The sequence below is a fragment of the Protopterus annectens genome, chromosome 13.part0 (genome assembly GCF_019279795.1).
Source record: "Protopterus annectens isolate FY-2018-M chromosome 13.part0, PAN1.0, whole genome shotgun sequence".
In the NCBI taxonomy this organism is placed as follows: domain Eukaryota; kingdom Metazoa; phylum Chordata; order Ceratodontiformes; family Protopteridae; genus Protopterus; species Protopterus annectens.
Window position 1 is genome coordinate 305,472,633 of NC_056747.1, and position 25,000 is coordinate 305,497,632.

The 25,000-nt window shown below is 36.2% G+C and overlaps 1 protein-coding gene across 1 annotated transcript in view; it reads right to left on the bottom strand.

Annotated features, from left to right (window-relative positions):
* Nucleotides 1–25,000, bottom strand: part of HCN2 (hyperpolarization activated cyclic nucleotide gated potassium and sodium channel 2) — a 963,160-nt gene that overhangs the window by 855,094 nt on the left and 83,066 nt on the right. Inside the window, exon 2 of the mRNA XM_044053893.1 lies at nucleotides 13,555–13,978. Coding sequence (XP_043909828.1) covers nucleotides 13,555–13,978 — 424 coding nt within the window. The remainder of the gene's footprint in view (nucleotides 1–13,554; nucleotides 13,979–25,000) is intronic.

The following is a 25,000-nucleotide window of genomic DNA, read 5'->3' on the forward strand; positions in this document are numbered from 1 at the left end:
ATGCTAAAACAGATATATAACCAAGTGTCCCTCATATTCTACAACACAAAAGCGCATTCTCAAGTTTACAAAGTTAAAAACTTTAAACAAAATCAACACTACTTCATGTAGAAAATCAATTCTTCAACTGGCCAATAGAAAATAAGATTTAGTAATTTTGGCCAATGCCTTGTGTGACAAATCAAGATTCATTATTGATGGTGTTACCCAATTAAATTTTGTCTATCTACTAAAGTGTATTACATGATAAAACAAGTATGCAAAGAAACATCTCATTTTATTCTTCGATTCAAAATCACGAGCACACTTCTAACTCAAAAGAACTAGAACTTCACTAAAATTCACTATTAACAAACAACGCTACTTCACTAAGGGAATTAATATTTTAACTAGAAAATAAAAATTATGTTTGTGATCTTAGATAGTAGCCTGTATAGCAAATCACAGTCCATAATTGTTGATGTTGTCTATTAAGATTTCTCTACATATGTAGAGCGTATTTCACAATAAAATATATGCGCAAGCATCTCGCCGTGTACTACAGCATAAGGTCATGAGCACACTTCAAGCTCATGAGTTGAAACAGTCAAAGTTCATTTTTTGACGCATAAGTAACGTTGACAAAACAGCATTATTTCACAAAAAAATATCAATACTTTAACTGGTCAGTGGAGATTAAGTTTAGTACTTTTGGTCAGTGATCTGTATAACCAGTTTCAGTTCATTATTAACACTGTTATTGAATAAAGTTTGATCTATACTGATCTAAATAGCTATTGGAACTGCTGTACATGCTGTATAAAGCATTTACTTTTAAAAACAGTAAAAATGTAAAGAACATCTTAAATATGGGTTACACTAGAACTCATACACCCAATATTAGAAGTAAAGGCATCTTTTCCTTTAAAAATTGTACTAGTTGTAAAAATATTTGGGAGACACGAATGTTTATGCATCCTGTAAGCCAAAGAATTTATAAATTAAATACATATGCAGACTGTAGAAATCGGAATGTTATATATGTCGCATGTTGTCAACATTGTACTAGTTTTTATGTAGGAAAAACTAATAGGAAATTTAAGGAAAGAATTTCAAAACATATCAGTGACATTAGACTTATGGATTTGAAGAGTCCCTTATATAAACATATATCTTGCCATCCCACACATAAGTTTCACATTTTAGTACTGCAAGTTGTGAAGTTGAGCAACAGAGGAGGTGATATTACATTAGACACAGAATGTAAAGAGGCAAAATGGATAGCTGAGCTTGTAGCTGATAAACCTCCAGGTTTAAACACATGCCTTCCAATAAAACCATTTTTGAAGAAAAGAAGCATTAAATAATTCAGCATGTCACCTTATTATATACTACACATTCATCTATTTTTATTCATATGTATGTTTTACATTCTTATGCATGGTCTAGTCAGATTGATTGTATGTAACATCTATTGTTAGAAACATTTAGAATAACTTTATTATTTATAATATTTTATAGTTAGAATAACCATCACCCCCTGGTTTACAGCTGTTGCTTTGTAAAGTGTTAGGTATATCACCAGATTTTATTAGCTGTTGCCCTATTAAATATTAGACACCTCTTTTCATTTTAAATACCACTATCAATAAATTTAGACTTTAGTTTATTAAGATATTGACTATGATAATTTCCACTTCCCTTACTCCAATTATATTAATTTATTAATTTATCAATAGATTCACAGGAAATCCATGTTTTCATATTTGTTAGAACACATACCATTTATTTATTGTCATACAACAAGTTTGTTGTTTCTTTTGTATTTGTTCAGTTATATATACTGTAGAGCAGTTATTTTAGATTGCCGCTTAAGTTATTATGAGAATAGCTTAAATTCATTTCTTCCTCAATCTTGACCTGTAAATTTGCTACTGGCTGAAGGGGAATAAATGGTATTGGTGTGTTGAATTAGTATTACTTATTTGATAATAGACACGATTTCATAATTGATTTTCAGAAATACGTTATTTTTATTTACAAACAGAATTTCATTCATTTTTTTAATAACACCTAGATTTATTTATTTATATTTTAGATAAGTCCTCTGTTGTATTTTGATGTTGACCATTGCCATAGAACTTTTACATGATAGGCCATGAAGTACAGGCTTAATACCTGATTGGCGATACTTCTAATGAATTTTGATAGGACACCTTCACAGATTTTTGATTGTGATTTGGTATTGGTCGATAACGTCTACCCTTAGTTTTCATTCGCCAAGAGAATGATATTTACCTTAATGAGTTTTGGCTATCGAGCAACAGAGTATTGTTACTGATGTAAATGTATTGTTATATGACTGGTTATGACAAACAGTTCTAACAGGTTTAAAAGCTGATTTATTTTTTACTGTTATTTAAACATGTATATTAGCATTTAGTTGGGTTTCATCATATTTCAGTATAATACTTTGGTCTTATTTGATTGACAATAAAGAATAATTTTAATTGGCTAAACATTTAATAAATCTTGATAGGACATTCTTATTATTTTTTAACCTTGATTCGTTGCTTATGCTTTGGCCAAAAACATTGTTAAATGGAATATATGTACACTAGGATTTAGTTGAGCTCTGCCGTATCTTAGTATAATACCTTGGCCCCTTTTGGTCGGCTATGAAAACTAGCTCTAATATTTAATTGGCTGAACATACAGCAAATCTAGATAGGATATTCCTATAAACTTTCAATCCTGATTCAGTGTATGTGCTATTGGCCGTAAACAGTGATCTGCAAACTTCATTGGCCAAAGAGTTGTTTATTTCAATATGTTAGACTTATGAAGCAATTAAGTTTTGCTATTGTTATACAGCAAGTATAGCAGTTCCAATAGCTATTTAGCTAAGTATAGATCAAACTTTATTTGATAACATTATTAATAACAAACTGAAACTGGTTACACAGACACTGACCAAAAGTACTAAACTTAATTTCCACTGGCCAGTTAAAAGTATTGATCTTTTTTGTGAAATAATGTTGTTTTGTCAATGTTACTTATTCATCAAAAATGAACTTTGACTGAAGTTTCAACTCATGAGCTTGAAGTGTGCTTGTGACCTTATGCTGTAGTATACGGCGAGATGCTTGGGCATATATTTTAGTGTGAAATGCGCTCTACATATGTAGATAAATCTTAATAGACAACATCAACAATAATGGATTGTGATTTGCTATATAGGCTACTATCTAAGATCACAAACATTTAATTCTTGTTTTCTAGTTAAAATATTAATTCTCTTAGTGAAGTAGTGATGTTTGTTACTAATTATGTTTTATTTTTATTTTATATTTGTTGACCGGGTTTGTCCGACTGGGTTACAAATGCCCATTTTCAGCGGAGGCCCAAGGAGAAAAGCTCCAACAGAAAATAGAAATTTTAAATATTAAATGCATATAGAAATACATTCATCAGTACCATATAGTACTGCATTACAGTCCCACACATTACATTCAGCAGTACGACACATTATTGCATTACAGTGTCATACATTAAACTGTGGCAAGTGAAATACATACAGAAATACATTCATCAGAGGGATACATTCATAATTACATATTATATACATAATAGTGCAATAGTTACATAGCTGAAATATTTTACTAGTTATGTTTGTACAGTGATGTACCAAGAGGAGAAGATGAAGTAGCAGGTTTGTTTATTGAAGGGAAGGAAGAGAGAAGAGAAGTAGAAGGTTATAGGGGAGTGTTTACGGGGGATAATTACATTGGCAGGTCCATTTTTCATGAAGGTATTTTTTGTAGCGGTTTTGAATTGATTGGGATGTTCAAGGGATCTTATATCTAGTGGTAGGCTATTCCAGGCCTTGGAAGGGTTAAGGCTATAGACTAGGTGACCCATTTTGGTCCTTCATTTGTAGATTTTTAGTAGGCCTTGTTCAGAACTGCGGAGTAATCTAGTGGGTAGGTAATGAGAGATTAGAGATGAGATTGTTGGACAGAAAGAGGGTTTGTAGAGAATGGAATGAATAATCTGAAACTGATTATACCAAAGCAGGTTGGTTAATTCTAGCCAATTTAGTTCTTTTAGTGAGAGACAGTGATGGGACTTGCAAGAATTTTGGGCAGCAAATCTGGCAAACCTGTTATAAGTTGTTTATAACGTGTTTAGTAGTCCAGTATTGAGGCTGGTGAGAATTTGGGAGCTATAAAGTAAAATGGGTAAGAGGTAGGCATTTAAAAAGGTTAGTTTTGCTGTTTTGGTAAGATATTTTTGGCTTCTACAGAGGAGACCTAGCTTGAGATGTGTTTTTCGGATACAATTATTGACGTGCAAATCAAAGGTTAGTCTATCATCAACAGTAACACCTAAGAATTTTGTACTGGTGTCCACCTGTAATTGAGTATTATTTTGTGACAGTATGGAGAAGGAAGACTTTATGTGGTTAAGTTTTTAAGGGAGAAAGAGTAGTAATTTGTTTTTTTTTGGATTAAGGATGGGTTGGTTTTCAGATAGCCAGTTTTCTACAGAGTTAAAAGAGGACTGTATGTCTGATTTTAGTTGAGTTTGAGATTCGGCAATAGTGATAAGTGTAGAATCATATGCATATTGTATCAGTGAGGATCCAGGACAGGAAGAGTTGAGAAGGTTGGCAAAGATGTTAAAAAGAAGTAGCCCAAGGATGGAGCCTTGTGGAACATCCGTTTTAATATATTCATATATTCTTAAATTTAATTTCCTAGTATTGAGTCCCACATAAAATTAATAAGTTAAACTGTGATGATGTGAGGTATTGCCAGCTATGCCAGGAGAAGCAGGGCAGCGGATATGTAACATATGGTTAGTTGGAGTTTTGTAAAGAATTATGTCATTTGTATATCAAACTGATTTGTACACGTGCTTGTGTTGAAAATGTATTTATAAAGCTGCTTCTGTTAAAAATATACCAACAGTGGGTCCTGCTGTATAGAAAAGAAATACACTTGTATGTCAGACTGTATTGTAACTGTGGAAATGAATATAGTGTAACAGAGGATACTGGAAGAGAAGAGATTCATTTCCGTAAAGCTAACTTTGAAAAATAGTCTGAAATGAAATTACCTGGTTTAGGCCATAAAGATTGTCAAGAGACAAAATCTCCGTGAAAACCAGGACTAGAAATCCTACTGTATTGTCCTTAGGAGTGAACTAATTGCTACACTGGAAGGGTAGAAGTTTTTGAAATATTTTTATAGCTTCCAGACGTTATAACAGATCTTAGCAAAGCTCTATGTGTGTGTGTATGGTAACACAGATGTGCAAGCGTCTGTCTCAGTTGCTAGTAAAGGGGGGTAGTGTGAGAACCAGAAGTCAGATGACCAGATGTGTGTGATGTTATTCTGTAAGCCAGCACTGAAATGATGCTTTAATACTAGATGAGAGAGAAGTCTCAGGGCAGTTTGTTTTTGAAACCTGACAAAGAAGGATCACTCACCCACTCCATCTTGCCTTGCTTTAGTAAGTAACCAGGAAGTACTAATTATTTTAGATCAGTCAGGAAAATATAGTGAGATTAGTTAAGTACTGTTTTTCTCTATCTGTGTGAATCTATCCATCTGTGTTATTTTCAAAAATTCCTGTGATTGAAACTCAGGTGTTTATTGTGAATAGATAGTATGTTCTTGTTCTTTATTATTTATTATTAAATATATTTAAACTTTTCATTGTGGCTGGTCTTTTAGAGAATATTTTTAACCTTTGAAAGTACTTATATTTATTTGGTAACACTGTGGCTGCTTCTGAAAGCATTGTCACATTGGTCAAGCACTACCATTTGTATGAGTAATAATTTTACTCAGTATAATTGGGTACCCATGTAAGAGCCTTAGAGTAGGTGACTTTGGAGTGTTCTGGTGGCAGTATCCACCTTATAGTCTGACCAGAAGGAGGGGCATAGCTGGTAAATCTGTGCAAGCCTTTCCCAGGTGTGTGTGTGTGTGTGTGTGTGTGTGTGTGTGTGTGTGTGTGTGTGTGTGTGTGTGTGTGTGTGTGCATGTATGTGTGTGTGTATGTGTGTGTGTGTGTGTGTGTGCATGCGTGTTTTTGTGTGTGTGTGTGTGTGTGTGTGTGTGTGTGTGTGTGTGTGTGTGTGTGAAAATCAAATTTCAAAGAGTGTGTGTCAGCTGCCTGAAGCAAGGACATAGAGCACTGGTTTTACAGAGAGCGTGCTAGAGGACTTGGCTTGGAACACTCAGCTGAGGACTCAACTCTACAGCTGTGGTCAGTGGGGAGTCTTATTTAGGGGCCTGTGGAGAGAGAGGGAAACCCAACCCCAGGACTGAGTGTGCTCCCCATGTGCTCTTAAGGGAAATTGTGCTTGGTGAACAGAGTTACATTTGAAAATACTGAGTATATCTATTTTTGTTCCAAGTGAACATCCCTCACTGGTGTCCATGGTGAGGATTGAGACTCCTTGATCACTGGCCCAGAGAAGGGACATCACGAGAACAACCATCTGCATCTTACAATAAAATCTGATGGCAACATCAAGCAACTAGATGGTGAACACATTCAGAGTTTTGGCTTTCTGTTTTTAGTTTTAGCTGTGGTTGTGTTTTTCACTTTTTTCTTTTTTTCATTTTCCACTTTTTGGCTAGCCCTAAAGTAATTGGTAGGTGCTTGCTGGCAGAAATGTTTATGTTTTAAGCTTTTTGCATTTTGTTTTGTTTTACTTTTATCACTTTTCTGCCTCTGCTTGCACTGCGGTAATTGTTTGCTTGGTGGTAGGTGATAGCAGTGTTTCCGTTTTTTTTTTTTTTGTTTTTTTTTTTGTCTTTTTTTACTTTGTGGTAGAGTTCTAGAGTTTTTTACTTTTATAGGTTCTAATTTCAATGAGGTGACTGTGTCTCCAGAAGTCAGTGTCAGGAGTGCTAGTAGGCTTTCTCCTTTTTGTTTTACATTGTGGTAAAGTTCTTCACGTTAGCTTGCTTGTTAATTGTTCATCTCATCTGAGTTGCATTTGGAAAACAGTTTTGTGGAGTTTGCATTTACTAGAGTCCTTGTCAGACTTCAGGACATTTATTTTATTTTCTATTCATTTGTGTGCTCTTCCCTATCTTTTTTCAAGACATAGGTACTTTTTTTTTGCCTGGTGATTTGTGATGACTGGCAGATGTTTAACCTATCAGGAAAGAAGCACCTGAATTTAAGCAAAGGCACTCACTGAATGGTTTATTTGAAATATTTGAGTTATATTTGAAAAATAGTACTGTGGAGTTTGCATTTACTTGAGTCCTTGTAAGGATTTGACATTATTTATTTTATTTTATTTTCACTTGTGTGCTCTCCCTCATTTTTCTTAAGATAAACAGGTAAGCAGGGACAAGTACTTTTTCCCGTGCTTGGTGATCTGTGAGGAATGACAGTTGTTTTTACCTATCAGGAAGGATTTAAACAGCACCCCTCAACAAGTATTTCATTTGAACGACATTTGTGAAACACTGTTGTAGAGTTTACATTCTGTTTTGTCCTTGTAAGTGTTTCAGGGTATTTATTTTATTCTTTATTCATTTGTTTCTTCTCCCCTGGCTTTCACAAGACATGGTTAACGCATACTTTTTCTGTCTCATGATCTATGGTGATTGACAGGTGTTTTATCTATCAGGAAGAAAGCAGCTGCATATACTGAGTGTGGGGTATTTGGAGTTTGATTTAGTAGGAAGTACACCTCTACACCTCTTGCATATTTTTAATACAAGATTGGATCCTTTTGGGTTTCTCAAAATGGATTCCTTAAATCCTAATTAAAATTCAATAATGTGGTAGGGTGGCACAGTGGATAGCATTGTCCTCTCACAACAAGGGGTTCCTGGTTTGATTCTCAGCTGAGGTGCCCTCTGTGCAGAGTCTGCATGCCCTCCCTGTGTATGCATAGGTTCCCTCTGGGTACTCCCATTTCCTCCCACATTTCAAAGACAGGCAATAGGTGGACTGGACACTCTAAATTGGACATAGTGTGTGTGTGTGTGTGCAAGTGCGTGGTGTGGAAGAACTAGTGCAGCAGGGCTAGCCACCCAGTGGTGTAACCCTTGGCTCTACATGATTGTCACTGTTGAAGTGACACTCCGACCCCATGTGCAAAAACAGGAAAAAGGGTTGTGGATGGATTACCTGAATGTGGAAATAGTGATACATATCTAAACAATACTGATAGGGTGTATTGTTTCAGCTGTGTTAGATTGATGGAACTTTGTAACATTATTAACAGTAAGGTTATGAAAAACAACCTAAAACTGTAAATGTCCATGTGTGAAAGCTTTTACATCTGTACATCAATTTACTCTGGAGAGGTTAAAAGATGTAAAAAATATCAAAAATACGGTCTTTGATAATAAATCGGTTTCAACTGTGACTGACAGTCAGGAAGAGCCATTTTTAGCTCAAAAGGAAAAAGTGAAGGTAAAGAACAAGAAAAAATGGATCCCAAATTATCCAGACACTACAAGGGTCAAGAAAAAGCAAAAAAAGGGTAGTTAAAAATAAGAACACTTCTGAGAAGAAATGTGTAGAACAGGAATCTTACCATAAGGACTTACTCAATAAAAGTTCAGTGTGCACAGAAATGATAAATGCTACAGACAGTAATAACTTATCAAACTGGAATGAAAATACCATTACTGAACTGGTAACTGGTAGTGCCATGAGATAAACTTAATGGTGGTGGCACATCTGGTGAAACTTTTGTTGAAAAAACTCACAATTAGTAATGAAAAAATAATCAGGGAGTTGATAGTGTCAACTGCTGAAACCTCAGGTCCTAAGGGACTCAGGTAAGATTTGTGTTGAAAATGTGCCCATTATTTCAATTAAATAGCCAGATTATGGTCTCTATCTGGAAGTTACAATAATAAATAAAGATAGTTGAATAAAAGATAGAATCTACATCCCTTGATAAGGAAGATTCAATTAACTTTACTGAATATAAAAATGAAGAATGTATTAACAAAAGTATTACAACCGGGAAAAGAAGTAGAAAAGCAAGTGAAGAATTGTTGTTAGATGATGATTCAAATCCCATAAGTAAGAAAAAAGCTGTTGACGTAAGAGTTATACATGAAAATATTATTTTGAGAGACCCGTGCCAAGAAATTTTAGTCCTGGGTGATTCCATGTTACGATCCACTGTAAAGAAACTATGTACTGTAGATAAAGAATCAATAATGGTCTCATCCTTACCAGACTTGAAACTTAATGACGTAAGTGCTCTGATAAATAAGTTCTCATCAGAGTATAAGATTTTTATCATTCATGCTGAAGTAAATCATTTGTGTCACATTCTATTTAAACACATGAAGAATTCTACACTACACATTATTGGATATTTGGAACGTAATGAGATTCACTGTGTACTTAGCAAAATTATTCTATCATTGTCCTGGTCAGATTATTTGTTTACGAAAGCACATCAGTTTAACAACAGGCTAAGGCATTTAGCTTTGGTATATAAAATGGATTCTGTTAAGTACTGGGAAGACAGTGTACTGGACAGTAGGTTCTTTTCTAATTATATGCTATATTTGAATTTGTGTGGTGGCTCTTTTGCTACTGAGAAGTTATCTGACTATATAAATCATGTTTAAGAGTTAGGATTAGGAATGGGGAGAGGTATAATAACACCAGATTTTATAAAATGTTGCTACTTTAATGCACAAAGTTGAAGAAATAAATATGATAAACTTGGAGTAATATCAGAAAGGAACTATATATTAACAGCAATTGTCACATGTTGAGTTCCAAAGATTACAGCGTCAACAGTTATGCAAAGTATGAATTCATGAGAGATAATTTAAGAGTGGAGGGGTTACTCTTAGGATTCATGATTCTTTTGCCTCAGTACTTATAAAGCAAGTGAAACAGATTGAAACAGTTATAGTGCAGATAAGTATTATCATTCATAATAGATCAATGTGTACCATTGTTATCGAACACCATCCATGGATAACGTATTCCACTGTTTTTTTTTTTGACTAGTTAGAAAAGTATTTATATTATAAGAATATTATACTCTTAGTGGATTTTAATTACCCAGGAATTTTATGGAATGATCATCTAGTAAAATATGCATTGGAAAGACTAATATGATGACATTTGTCAATGTGACAAAACAGTTACAGAAGGCACTAGAGGTTCAAATATATTGGATTTACTTTTAACCACAATTCCTGAAAGTGTAAGTGATTTAAAAAAATGAGCTGCCGGTTGGGTATTCCAACCACTACTCTTTGATTTTTGATCTTAATCTTTCATTTTTCACAAAGAATCAAAAAAGATTTAAAAAACTTTAATGTAGGTGATCTCAATAATTGCTCACTAATAGAAAGCATAACTGATATGAACTGAATAAAAATGTTATATACATTTGTTGTTTTTGCCATTTAACAAACAAACAGCTAATATAATAATAATAATAATATAAAAAGAAGAATCCATTGTCTAGAAGCTGACAAATTACGTTCATATGTTCTTGCATTTAATTTTCTAGAAGCACAGTGAGAAAAGACAGACCAAACTTATGATGGAATACTGGCTAGCTGACTAGCTAATGGCTAACAAAGAGGCTAAGGGTGGAGTTGCAATAGCAAAGAAGGCATCAGAGGCACTCTACAGTCTTCAGTAAATGGCACAAAGAAACTATCACATTGCAAGGCAAAGACAGTAAGATAAAGAAGATAGTCAGACACCCTTCATAAGGGATGCCAGCAATAATCTGCTTACCAGTCCACAGGACATCAAAGGCAGATGGAATGAGTACTTAAAGTAGCTTCTGAATGAAGAAAACCCCACAGAAGCTGTATTTCCCCAGACACAAGCTATAATGGAAGAAGAAGAGGAGTCATCCATAGAAGTAAGAACAGCACTAAGGAAAATTAAGTCGGGGAAAGCAGTAGGCTCAGATGAGGTCACATCAGATTTTCAATTTAAGATTAAATTATTTCCATCTTAAATTGAAAGAATTCACTGCTTATGGTGGAGTCTCTTAAGGATGATAAAGTACATTCAGATGTACAGTACATCTAGCAATGATGGTACTCACAGCAGTATGGCGAGAAAGGTGTACACCAGATGTCTGGAGAATATGCATACTACTGCCAGTGTACAAGAACAAAGGGGACATTCACAACTGTGGGCAGTACAGAGGCATCAAACTCCTGTCACATTGCATGAAAGTTGTGAAGAGGGTGAAAGATAAATGAATACACAGAGTAGTAGAAATTTAGATGGGAGATAAGCAGTTTGGATTTAGATTAGGTTGTAATACAATTGACCCGAGGCTTGTATTGATACAGGTAGCTGGGAAGAAGCTAGAGATGAGGAAAGAGTCCAACTGGGCATTCCTGGACTTGGAGAAAGCATATGACAAGATCCCATCAAAAAGTCCCAGAATTATTGGTAAAATTAGTGCAGGCTACATACAAGGACCCAATGACTCAAGTACAGTGTTCAGTCTCACAGCAGAATTCCCAGTAGGAGTGGATGTGCATCAGGGTTCCGCTTTCAGCCCACTGCTGTTCATAGTGGTGATGGGCTATATTAGCAAACAGACCAGAGGGACAGATCAACAAAGTTGCTATATACAGACGATGTGGCATTACAGACAGACTCTGAGCAAGAACTTTAGCAAAGGAAAGGGGAATGGAATGCAAAACTGAAGGCACATGGGATGAAACTGAGTAAATATAAGACAGTTGTAATGGCAGGAAATGGGGGAAATCAGAAGAAGATGAAAATTAAGAGAGAAGGGAAAATAGTAGTTAACAGCTTCAAGTAGCTGGGAAAGGTAGTTAAGGAGAAAGTCTGAATGAGATAATCAAAGTTAGAATCAGAGGGGCTGCAGCCAACTGGCACTGTGTGTTGGGGTAATGTATGGCAGAAGATTATGAAAGAAACTGAAAAGTTTTGTTTGTGTCTTTCGGCTTTTCCCGGTTAGGGGTCGCCACAGCGGAACTCCGGTCTGCTAATGATTGGCAGTAGATTTTTACATGCTGCTTGCCAGGCCTAACGCACAACCTTCAATGAAGGAACGCCCAGTCATGCATGTCGCCACACAGAAGACGCTCTAACTGAGAATCAAACAGGCAACGTCTAACTGTGAGGCGACAACGCTACCGCAGCACCACCACCGCAGTTAAAGAAACTGAAATGTAAGGTGTACAAAACAGTGGTGCAACCATTACTACTGTATGGGACAGAAACCTGGGCAGTGAAGGTAGTGCAGATGAGGAAGCTAGACATGATGAAGATGATGTGCCTAAGACAGATGGTAGGATACACACTGTAGGACACACAAGGAATTATGATATCAGTGCAGAAGCCAAAGTAGCTCCAATTGCAGAGAAAGTTAAACAAAACAGCTTACAGTGGATTGGAGCATGTGCAGAAAAGCAGAAGGCTGTCTGTGAAGAAGATCTGGGACAGGTTAGAAGTAGGAAAGAGGAAACGAGGGTGTCCAGCAAAGAGATGGAGTGGATTGTGTAAGACAAGCCCTGTGACAGTCAGACATGACTGTCAAAAAATGTAGGATATTGGCACTGAATCAAGAGAAGTGGAGACAGTTGACACAACACTACAACCCCATGTAGAAAATGGGAAAAAGGGGGACTGGTGAGGATGATGACAACAGCCAGTACAGAAAAATGGAATGGTTATCCCAAAACCTTGAAAATGTCTAAATATCTGATTTCTAATTTATCGTGTCCACATACCATCTCTGACATAGCAATCAACAATCTAGTAAGGGATATGTAAATAAACAACAGATGGTATATGTGGACAGGACTGATGACAAAGGAGGGTCACATTCTTTCATTGGGAAAAAGACAGCTGACATTCACGAGTCTTTCTAACCAATAAATGTATAATGCTGGAATAAATGAAAAGGGAGATACTGAAGACAGTTACATCAGTAATAAGGGAAGACATGGCAGCTGATTGCTCAATAAAGGGCTATATAAAGTATGTTCAGGGCACCTAGCCTATCAAACAGGCTTCTAATGACTGAATTTTAACTCGGTCCTGAAATTGAATGACCTTGTGGCAGTTATTTGCATTGTGGTTTTGAAATTCATTTATCTGAAACCGATTCAGTCAGCTAGGCACTGTCAAATGGCCTTCAAATAAGTGGTTTGTAATGACTGATACCATATCTCAAGACACACTTGCAGCAGGAAGTATGTTAATCTCTGTATGATTCCTTACTCCTCTGAAATTAGTGACTTACGGAGATGACTGAGGTTTTGTCCTATTATTCAACTAGATAATAATACTGGAGAAAATAAACTAAAAGTTTTTAAAAAAATCTGATAAGCTGAATTAAAGTTGTCACACTCATGCGGTGAGGATGTTACCACCCATTTTCTTTTCATAAGGTCGAACCAACTATGACAGTGCATTCCTGTTGTATTTATAACAAGCTGGTAATGAATAGTTAAAGATGAACCTTCCTGTACATATTTATTAAAAAAATAATGTACAATTACAACTAGGACAAACACTTAAACAGTAAGCAGACAGACTTACCTCTTCCCATTGGTGAATGTAACGAATTAACCGAGAAAGCCTCAGAAGCCGAAGAAGGCTGAGGATTTTTGTAAATCGGACTATGCGCAAAGCACGGGCAGTTTTATAAACTTCAGAATCAATCCCTTTCTCTACTATCAAAAATATATAATCCACAGGGATGGAAGACACAAAGTCTACAATGAACCAGGTCTTCAAGTACTTTTTCTTAATTTTTTTAGGGTCCAGGATGATTTCTGTGTTGTCCTCAATGACAATGCCAGTTCTAAAATTCAGTACTAGATCTATAAGGAAGAAAGTGTCTGAGACCACATTAAAGATAATCCAGGGAGCTGTTGTCTCGTCCTTAAAAAAGGTGATGCCAACAGGGATGATGATAAGGTTTCCAACCATAAATAGCAGCATTGTAAAATCCCAATAAAATCTGAAACCATGAACAGAAAAAAAGAGTAGTAGTATACTTAATTTGTTAAAGCTGTACATATAACATAGTTAACAGTATGCAGGCTGTAAAATATGAGTGCATTCTCAGATATATTTTCAGAAACAACAAACTGTGGTGCTAAAGGTCAAACCAAATAACAGTTAGAGTAAGATAACTCTTCAGAAGGCACATACAGCCTTGAGTACTAGACAAGGGAATATGCTACAGTATTAGAGTGCACAGACATTTTTTACTTATCTTTTGCACCATGGCATGTAGTATCTCCAGTGTTTTGATGCATTTTCACCTGCAGCGGTTTATTCCTCCATAAAATTCCTTGTTTCCAAGCTGATGTCAATGAGGACTTTTGGTGAACTTTGCTCTCAAGAGCCATCATTAGCATAAGGATGCATCCATAGACTTTAATGGATGCACCACCATGCATGCATGCATGGGGTCACATCTTTTAAAGTGTACAAACTCCATTCCATGCTATCCTTTCTGGCGAAATCACTAAAGTGCAATGAAAGATTATGCAGGTGTGTCTCAATAAAAAGTTTACAAAGGTTTTTCTTAAGAAACATTCAACATAAAATAGATCAGATACTAGTAAAAATGTATCACAGCAATGCCTATACCATGTGCATCTACATACTGTAAAACATACAGTTTAGCTTCATATACTTACAATCAGCAAATACACAAAGATATTACAAAGTTGTTGAACGTGACTTCTGGAACTTGCATGGGCACATTAGGGTTCTAGATATCATACCATATGACACTAAATTATAGTTGCTCAAAAATGTTCAACTACCACTGACTCAAGCTTCTTGAGATGTGCCAAAGTAAACAGTACTATCATGACAGGGTGTCTTTTGCATAATGTTCTTTGTCTTATGGGAAGCAAATATAGCCTATATCACAACTCCCTCCTCCTGCATTTAGAAGTGGGTTCTTAGTTACTGCATGACAAAGTAACATCTCATTAACAACTGTAACTGCATCTAGAACATTCAGTACCCCACATACACATTCTCTGAATTCAAAACCACCAGTCATGCTCTAAGTATTTTGACTTCTTTCCCTTTCACTGTGTATATTGCCCTAGCACTACACAGAATATTAATGAATGCAGTATTTTGACTTCTTTCCCTTTCACTGTGTATATTGCCCTGGCACTACACAGAATATTAATGAATGCAGTATTTTGACTTCTTTCCATTTCACTGTGTATATTGCCTTGGCACTACACAGAATATTAATGAATGCAGTATTTTGCCTTCTTTTCCTTTCACTGTGTATATTGCCCTGGCACTGCACAGAATATTAATGAATGCAGTATTTTGACTTCTGTCCCTTTCACTGTGTATATTGCCCTGGCACTACACAGAATATTAATGTATGCAGTATTTTGACTTCTATCCCTTTCACTGTGTATATTGCCCTGGCACTACACAGAATATTAATGAATACAGTATTTTGACTTCTTTCCCTTTCACTGTGTATATTGCCCTGGCACTACACAGAATATTAATGAATGCAGTATTTTGACTTCTAGCCCTTTCACTGTGTATATTGCCCTGGCACTACACAGAATATTAATGAATGCAGTATTTTGACTTCTATCCCTTTCACTGTGTATATTGCCCTGGCACTACACAGAATATTAATGAATGCAGTATTTTGACTTCTATCCCTTTCACTGTGTATATTGCCCTGGCACTACACAGAACATTAATGAATGCAGTATTTTGACTTCTATCCCTTTCATTGTGTATATTGCCCTGGCACTACACAGAATATTAATGAATGCAGTATTTTGACTTCTATCCCTTTCACTGTGTATATTGCCCTGGCACTACACAGAATATTAATGAATGCAGTATTTTGACTTCTTCCCCTTTCACTGTGTATATTGCCCTGGCACTACACAGAATATTAATGACTGCAGTATTTTGACTTCTTTCCCTTTCACTGTGTATATTGCCCTGGCACTACACAGAATATTAATGAATGCAGTATTTTGACTTCTTCCCCTTTCACTGTGTATATTGCCCTGGCACTACACAGAATATTAATGAATGCAGTATTTTGACTTCTATCCCTTTCACTGTGTATATTGCCCTGGCACTACACAGAATATTAATGAATGCAGTATTTTGACTTCTATCCCTTTCACTGTGTATATTGCCCTGGCACTACACAGAATATTAATGACTGCAGTATTTTGACTTCTTTCCCTTTCACTGTGTATATTGCCCTGGCACTACACAGAATATTAATGAATGCAGTATTTTGACTTCTTTCCCTTTCACTGTGTATATTGCCCTGGCACTACACAGAATATTAATGAATGCAGTATTTTGACTTCTTTCCTTTCACTGTGTATATTGCCCTGGCACTACACAGAATATTAATGAATGCAGTATTTTGACTTCTTTCCCTTTCACTGTGTATATTGCCCTGGCACTACACAGAATATTAATGAATGCAGTATTTTGACTTCTTTCCCTTTCACTGTGTATATTGCCCTGGCACTTCACAGAATATTAATGAATGCAGTATTTTGACTTCTTTCCCTTTCACTGTGTATATTGCCCTGGCACTACACAGAATATTAATGTATGCAGTATTTTGACTTCTATCCCTTTCACTGTGTATATTGCCCTGGCACTACACAGAATATTAATGAATGCAGTATTTTGACTTCTTTCCCTTTCACTGTGTATATTGCCCTGGCACTACACAGAATATTAATGAATGCAGTATTTTGACTTCTTTCCCTTTCACTGTGTATATTGCCCTGGCACTACACAGAATATTAATGACTGCAGTATTTTGACTTCTATTCCTTTCACTGTGTATATTGCCCTGGCACTACACAGAATATTAATGACTGCAGTATTTTGACTTCTATCCCTTTCACTGTGTATATTGCCATGGCACTACACAGAATATTAATGACTGCAGTATTTTGACTTCTATCCCTTTCACTGTGTATATTGCCCTGGCACTACACAGAATATTAATGACTGCACACTCTTTTCTTCTAATTTTTTTATTCGCATTTAAATATCTTCACATGCTTAACACATTTTCCCTCACACTGATAATGCTGCCACTGCAGGGGAAAAGGATTTAGGTTAGTTTATCAAACTTTGATTTGATTAACAACCATGTAATAAAGGCTGCTTTCACTAAACATGTTTTCTTAAGAATCTTCAAACCACTTACATTTCCCCATACAGGGGGTCCTGCTCTCTGAACTGTTAGTGTTACTAATGCTAACAATTCTGAATTCACTGCCACACTGGGGCAATAATAAATTCCCACTGTGGCAACAGATTCAGAGGAACTGTTATTTCTAGCAGATTCAGAGGAACTGTTATGTTTAGTGAACTGTCCAAAAAATGCCAGCTTACACAGCTGGCTACTGATGAATGGTCCAGATATCCAAGGGAAAATAGTACCCAGTTACCACTAGACTAATGGTTACTTAGTTTCCAAAATGTAAACCTCAGTCTTTAACAAGAAGACTAACCACCCCACAGTTACTTTGCTAATGGTATTGGAAAGTGATAAAGTATGGTGAGCAACTTACTACCCCCCCCCAAGAAAAAAAAAATAACTCTTAAAACATGATGTTAACAATGAGTATCTACCCCCTGCTGTACAGTCCGGTAGTTGTGATGCATCACTGGTGGCCTAGGCGGCCTCTTTTGTTCCCTGTAGCTTTCCCTCTCTGGTGATATCCCCGAGTTATCCTGCTTTTTATATTCTTTCTGCTTTAGTTTAACTCTGACAGTTGGCACAGTGGGTTACACTGTGAAGCATAACTATCAACTTGCAGAGATTGAAAATAAGAGCAAAGGCACTTGAAGACTAGGGACATCCAACTAAAAATCTGGGCACCTAATTAGCATAACATTTGCACACTAAATTGCACATAAGTCTTCCGACTTCTAGTAGGAATATGCGATGGTACTCAGAAACAAATGTTCAAAAATAGAAAGTGACAATAATGATGAAAAATAAAACACATTATCAAAGAGACTAAAATCTGTAGATGTTAACGAACAGTCTTGGAAAATTCTACCACATAAGGTCATTTATTTTTGCTTGAGAAAATGGAGATATAAGATGTGTGTCCTCTTTCTTTAAATTATTGTTGCTAATACTATTTTGGTCATGTAATGTGATTTTCTGTGTGCTAGACACCTTCAAAAATCACATCACTGGGAAGGTGGATTCAGAAATTGTGTGACAAGGTAAATCAGGCCTGAAAATAAGGACATACCTCTAAAAATAGGGACATCATGTGTATGGATAAATCAGGCCTTAAAATAGGAATGTGCCTTCAAAGCAGAGACAGTTAAGAGGTCTGCTATGAACTGTAGTTCCTACAGTCCAGGGTTTGATTCCCTCAGCCCTCATTTGCCTACTGTGAGACCTTGAGCAAATCACTTAACCAGGCATTCTTCCTCCCAGGTTGCCTCTGAAAAGGAACAGATTATCCAATGGGCTTACATGGTTAACAAATGGATGTTATTATTATCTTGGAATGAAGAAAACTCCAACTGCTTCAGGATGCAGAATGGCATGTAGAATAACACTGGCTGGCATTGCTAGACCTCTAAACCCCATAGTTATCCTTTTATAATTTCTTACACCATTTCAGTTCAAATCACATGAATTTCCTTTGGCTTTCTTACCATATTCTCCTCTTTCTTCCTCTTGCTATAAACAGTGGGTTTGTGTGGTAGCAAAAAGTGTGTGGCACATTTAGATACAAGCCACTTTTTTAATATTAAACATGTTTAATCTGTCTCTAGCTAAGAAATTAAGTTGGGGAAAGGGTCACAAGGCCATGCAGTCAGTAAACAGTGGCTTGCCATATAGGCATACTATAAGAGAAGACCCATTTAAGACAATAGGTTTCTTTGAAATATTTATAAATTGGGAAAAACACCTAGCTAACTGGATAATCAAGGACCCCTGGCTCTTTAGATATCTCTAATAGCCCTGCTGAGAATGGTTCATTAATCTGCCCATGTACAACTCATGGTATAACATGTTTACGAAGGGAAATGCTTACAGGTGGACCTGAACATTATAAGCTGCAGTACATAAACTCTAGCGTCTGTTTATCAATAAATGAATTGTAGTTAATCAACATAAGCAGCAGTAATTTATGTGAAATGCTGACATGCACTGGCAGTGAGTTGGTAGGTCAGTATTACTATTGTTAAACACAGGCAGGACTATCCAGGGTGCAGAATGAGGCCTAATTAGAATTTCACTGTTTTCTTTTCTCTTGATTGTTTATCTAGTCATGTTAGAAGAAGCCTGCTAGAGACAGAGAGAAATGTATAAATACATATACAGTTTAGTTAAACCTAGTTTAACAGTATTAAACTAAACGCAGGCTCTCTTAAAGGCCCAAACTTCCAGTAGCATATTAGCTGTAACTATCCAAGCAGTCTGTAAGCAAGTATAAGCTACAGCAATATGATACAGCATTTACGTATTTTCTGCTGAGATACTTAATACGTCTGTTTAATAAGACTACCAAAGTTTGTTCATTTGGCAATAACAACTGCTGTGTCAATTATTGCAGAGTTACTTAACCGACTTTGTACAACTAAACAGTGTACAATTTTATAAGGGACAAGTGACTGCTAGTTTGTTTGTATTTTACAATTCATGGTATTACGCGTTTAACATGGAAAAACTTAGAGATGGATGTCTTAGAATTTCACTGTATTCTGTTATTTGCACATATTCTAGCATTTCTTCATCAAGAAAATAACAGCAAGTACCTCATAATATAATTATGCTATTTTATGTGGAATACAGATAGCTTTTTATTGCTTTCATTAATCACAATAGCAATGCCTGAATTACTTCTCCAAATAAGTATGTTTCAGTCCACGTATCACTGAATCTATGGCAGTGGAACATAAGACAAGTATGCCACCAATCTGTGGGAGAATTAAAAACAACACTACAATATTAAAAAGTTATACTTTGGCACTCCATTTCATCTAAGTAAGAATATTTAAACAGTTAAGTTGCTGATCAGTTGATATATCATTCCCAGATGTTTTTTCCAGTTATACAAACTGAATGAGTCTCCTCCATTTTGCTTTCACCACTGTCTTGCAAACTCTTCAAGTTGGTATTAAAGGTAGCAGCCCTTAACCCCACACTTAACACTGGAGTCATGATTGTCACTGGCTTTTAGGATTGGTGACCCATAATTATTTTTTTCAACAGCCTCGTATCTATGTGAGCAAACAAGAAATAAACCTGGAATTGCAATATCAGAGTCCTATAAATCTAAAAGTATGTACATGAGATTAGCAGTGGATTGCAAGCTTATATTTGCTAGATGCTGTTTAACTGCAAGGTGAGAGTTACTTAATACAGGCGCTTATCAGTTAAGCTTCTTGTGCTTTTAAGATTAAGAGCAGGTGAGCACAGGAATTTTCAGTTCTGATTATGTTGTGATTTTAACTGCAGGATCTTGGGGGACAAATCAGCTGCTTACTTTTTCTGTTGGCAGGAATGAGAGACAACAGTGTCCTGGCCAGTTTAATATTTAATATATTATTATTGTTTTTTGAACAGTACAAGGCAATAAGGTTGCAAACATCTTGTTTCATGTTCCTTCCTTCAGTAATTCTTTACAGCACTGACAACAAGATTTGAACAGACTATCAATAAATCGTGCAGTTTAGTGTGAAACTAAGCCACTGTATGTAATATGTAAGTAAAGAAAGCTCATTTATTTTCACACTTGCCATCAAAACATCTTTTAGACACAGCATAACTGGAACTAGCAACACAAAATTTGCCTCCTAATTCTTGACAGACTGTAATTCCATACAAAGCAAATACAGTTTGCTTAGGATTGTGTAAAATGCATTCAACAAGCTGTAAGCACTTTATCTGGAGAAATCAACATTGTAGTTTAGAAATTATACCTGGGCTTACTGTTGAGTGACTGTACTAAACACTGACCCATAATACTTCTTAATATACCTTGCCTTACCACACATCAGTGATTCACTAACTGCCTGTTTCAGACTTGCTGGATCTAATACCACAGTACAGGACAGCCTCCATCTGACACCGGCTAAACCTGAATTATTAGCTCTACAAAAATCACTCATTTTATTTTTACTTTTGCTGACCTGACCGCCTATTGTTGTTGTGTTGCATTTGCAACATTAAGGCACTTAATTAATTTCCTTTCTTTGATTTTCTACATTATGCTTATGCAAACCAATATATTGATTTACCTTGGTGTCAGGAGCAGGGTTTGCTAGTGCCCTCCAAAAAGGTACATTCATCCGCTGGGAATGTTAATTTACTGCTCAGCTTTCCCGACTGAACCACTGCAGCTACTTCTCTGAGCTACAGCTCAGTGACACAAAGCTGGCCTGGGCAGCAGCCTCCACCATCAAAGTCTTCTGTTCCACAAAGTTGTCATGAGATCTGTTTGTCCTCAATATGTCACTGACATTGTCACCTCTGCTTTAATTTAGTGTCCTTTACAAGCAATAATAAAATGCATGGGAAGAAAAAGCATGTTTTGTTGTCACAGTCTGCAGCAGTATGCTTGCTTGCAAGTCCCCTAGAATTAATTAAAGGTTACTCATCTATAGCAGAGTGTTTTTTTTCCAGTGCAAAATACTGCTTACTGATTATCCATGATCCCCTGTTAATGAGCTTATCCCTACAATCCAGGACTTGATTTCCTCAGCTTTGATTTTCCTACAATGGGGTTATGAGCAAGTCACTAAGCAGACAGTGCTCCCAGGTTGAATCTGCAAAAGGCCCATGTGTATCACTGCTTTATGCTACTTTAAAAAAATAAAGAAATAAATGAACAAATAAACCATGTCATGCAAGAACATTTTAGCTCATCCTCGAAATAGTCCATTTCCTTTGTTTCATTGTGCTTTAACAGTGCTTGCAAAAGGACTATAATTTTTTTTTATTCAGCAGTATGTTTCTTAAGCCTTGAGTCTATGGCAGCTGTTTTTGTGCTTCTGATTGCACTTGTGAAAGGAATATAACTGTTTATTTTATTTATTTATTTATTTAGTTTTTTTTTTTTTCACGACGAAATTAAATAAGTTTTATCTGTCTTTTTTAGTTATTTTTATTTATCATCTGTTAACCAGGTTAGTCCCATTAGAACAGTGGTATCTTCTCAGGAGAGAGCAGAGGTGGTATTTATACAGTGCTTGTAGCGTAGTTTACTTTTTTATCAAGTGCAAAATGCTGCACATAACTTCCCTATAATCATGTATTTTTAAACATGTAAAATCAGTTACAATTGCCTTCTAACAAGTCAGAAAACACTTGCAAAAGCAACACATTTTTTTCATCAAGAGCTACAATCATATTAAAATGCAGTATGTTGTTTCTCCATGATCATAAACTACAACTCAAGAAATTTTAGTTTCACTAATACATTATTAATGGTATAAAAAGCAAGCTAATATACTGAATGCTGCTCCTCTGTAATAATTTTGAAATGCAATATGGTGCTTCTGCAAAATCATAAACTACAGATCATAGGGAAAACCATGTCCAACTGTTTGCTATCACTTCTGACAGTGCTTGTGAATGGAGCATGTAACGGGCTTTTTATCTAAAGCAAACATTTGGACATCATTTCTCCAGGCTCATAAACCATTAAGGAAAGATATTACAGCTGGGTTAGGATAGCAGCCATGGAAGAATAGCAAGTTAATTTTATTTGCTTGTATTTTGATTTCTGTGCTGCTTTCAAAATGTTTTATACTGCTTCCGATTGAGAAAGTTTCAACCCAGTTCAATAAAATAAGTGATTGGTGCTGCTAGAAGTTCTGACAGTATTTGTAAAAGCAGTACAACTGACTTTGTTTTACACCAATAGCAAAATGCTGTACAACTGACCCACATTAACCCATGAACCAAAAGACCAAAGGTGGCACAAATAATGAAATGCATGGATTCTGTAACATTACTATTGATGTATCCCTGTATTTGACAGAATGCCTTTCAAGTCATTATACACATGATGTTGCACATGAGTGAATGATGGTCACTGTACAGAAGGCACAAAGTACATTGTTCCATCTACTAATTCTTTATGTGAGAGAATGGTCACCTCTTTCTATATATAATCTTTTTTTCCCTCTGCTACTATCTCACACCAGCAGAACTTCCTCCTACAGCAACAATCTTCCCAGTCTTTCAAATCCTTTTATCTCCCCAGAAACCTAAATGGAAAGATCTCTTATTTCTGTTCAGAAGAATCAATAGTGCAGCTCCTTTCCATCTCTCAATGTAAAGGTCTGGCTTTCTTTCTGGCTATTTATAACTAGATTTTGGAGACATTAGATGTTGCATCCCTATGTATGTCACATACAATCCATTTTAAGATTAACTGTGTGTGTGTGTGTGTGTGTGTGTGTGTGTGTGTGTGTGTGTGTGTGTGTGTGTGTGTGTGTGTGTGTGTGTGTTCATGTGTGTGTGTGTGTTCATGTGTGTGTGTGTGTGTGTGTGTGTGTGTGTGTGTGTGTGTGTGTGTGTGTGTGTGTGTGCGTGTGTGTGTGTCTGTGTTTCTGTATCAGCATCTCTGGTCAGGCTTATTGTTGCTAAGTTTATTATGTTTGCTGTGCAAAAATAATATGATGTTGTCACACTTAACTGTAAAGCTTTAAAGTAAAACATGACTATCCCACAGACTCTCTGACATTTAGCACAGAGGATGGGACTCTGTTCTATTAATAAGCTGATTCCAGTAGTCAGTGTTACAGGGCTTGATTCCTTCCACCTGCATTTGCCAGCTGCGTGACACTGAGCAAGTAATTTAACCAGATAACGCTCTGATATCACCCCTGAAGGGGGACATGTGTCCACTGGGCTTATATGGTTAACAAATGAATAAAAAAAAACTCAGTGCACATTAGTAGGGTTCTACTTTTGTTGCTTCTGTTTGATATTTTCTCCTTTAAATTATGCAAGAACAAGAATGGTTTTACTTGTTTGCTAGCAATTTTGATAGCACTCTTGAAAGCAATGTAGTTTTATTAAGACCAAAATGCTGTATCTTGCTTCCCCATGAGCATTTGGGACCATGCCCCTTTAACCAGTATTAGTTATTAGTTGTTAGCTAGCACTGATAAATGTTTATTGTTTTCTTGCAGCTGTACTTTGAAAAACATTACTTTGTTGCACAGACAACTAAGATACAGGAATACGATTTTACATTCACAAGGCAGTAATCATAAGGATATTGTTTTTGTGTTTCAGTCACTAGTATATATCTATATATGATGCAGCATGAGGAAATACAACATTGGGATTTTTTTATTTAGCAGTTATTTAACAGTTAGGTAAACTGGGCCAGTGGTGCTTTTTCAGCCATGACCTAGCTACAATGAAAGAAACAGCTTTACAGATTTTAGCTGAAGCACGACATACAACTACTTCATTCAACATTAAATATGATGCAGAGTTTTACAAAGTAGTGCAGTATCTCAAAAAATTTTGCTAGCAAACTCATGAAGGTGGGGTGAAATAAAACAGAAAAACATCAGAACTACCATTAGAGAGGAAGGCATTTTTTGTTTGAAATAATACAATAAGTGGTTCACATTTAAATTACTGAGGGAAGTTTCAGTGATCACGGATTGTCGAATGACATTTGGCCGACCCGTGTTGCTGATCCTTCCCTTGAGCAAGTTCTGTTTCGGTGAATGCTTAGTGCATTCACAAAGATGAGGCTGGTCATTGAACCAGAGGTCATGGTACAGTGAGGATTGGGAAATGTACCCTTTTCTCCACTATACTGTGATCTCGGAGTTGGAATATATATTTTGCAGGGGGTGTGGGGGTGTAGGGGGGCTTGCACCCCTGCAACATCCTCACGTTACGTCTGGTGCAGTGTATGACTCCATTCTACTAATGTCGAGTAAGGCAGAATTTGCATATTAATATGCAGATTCGACATTTTGC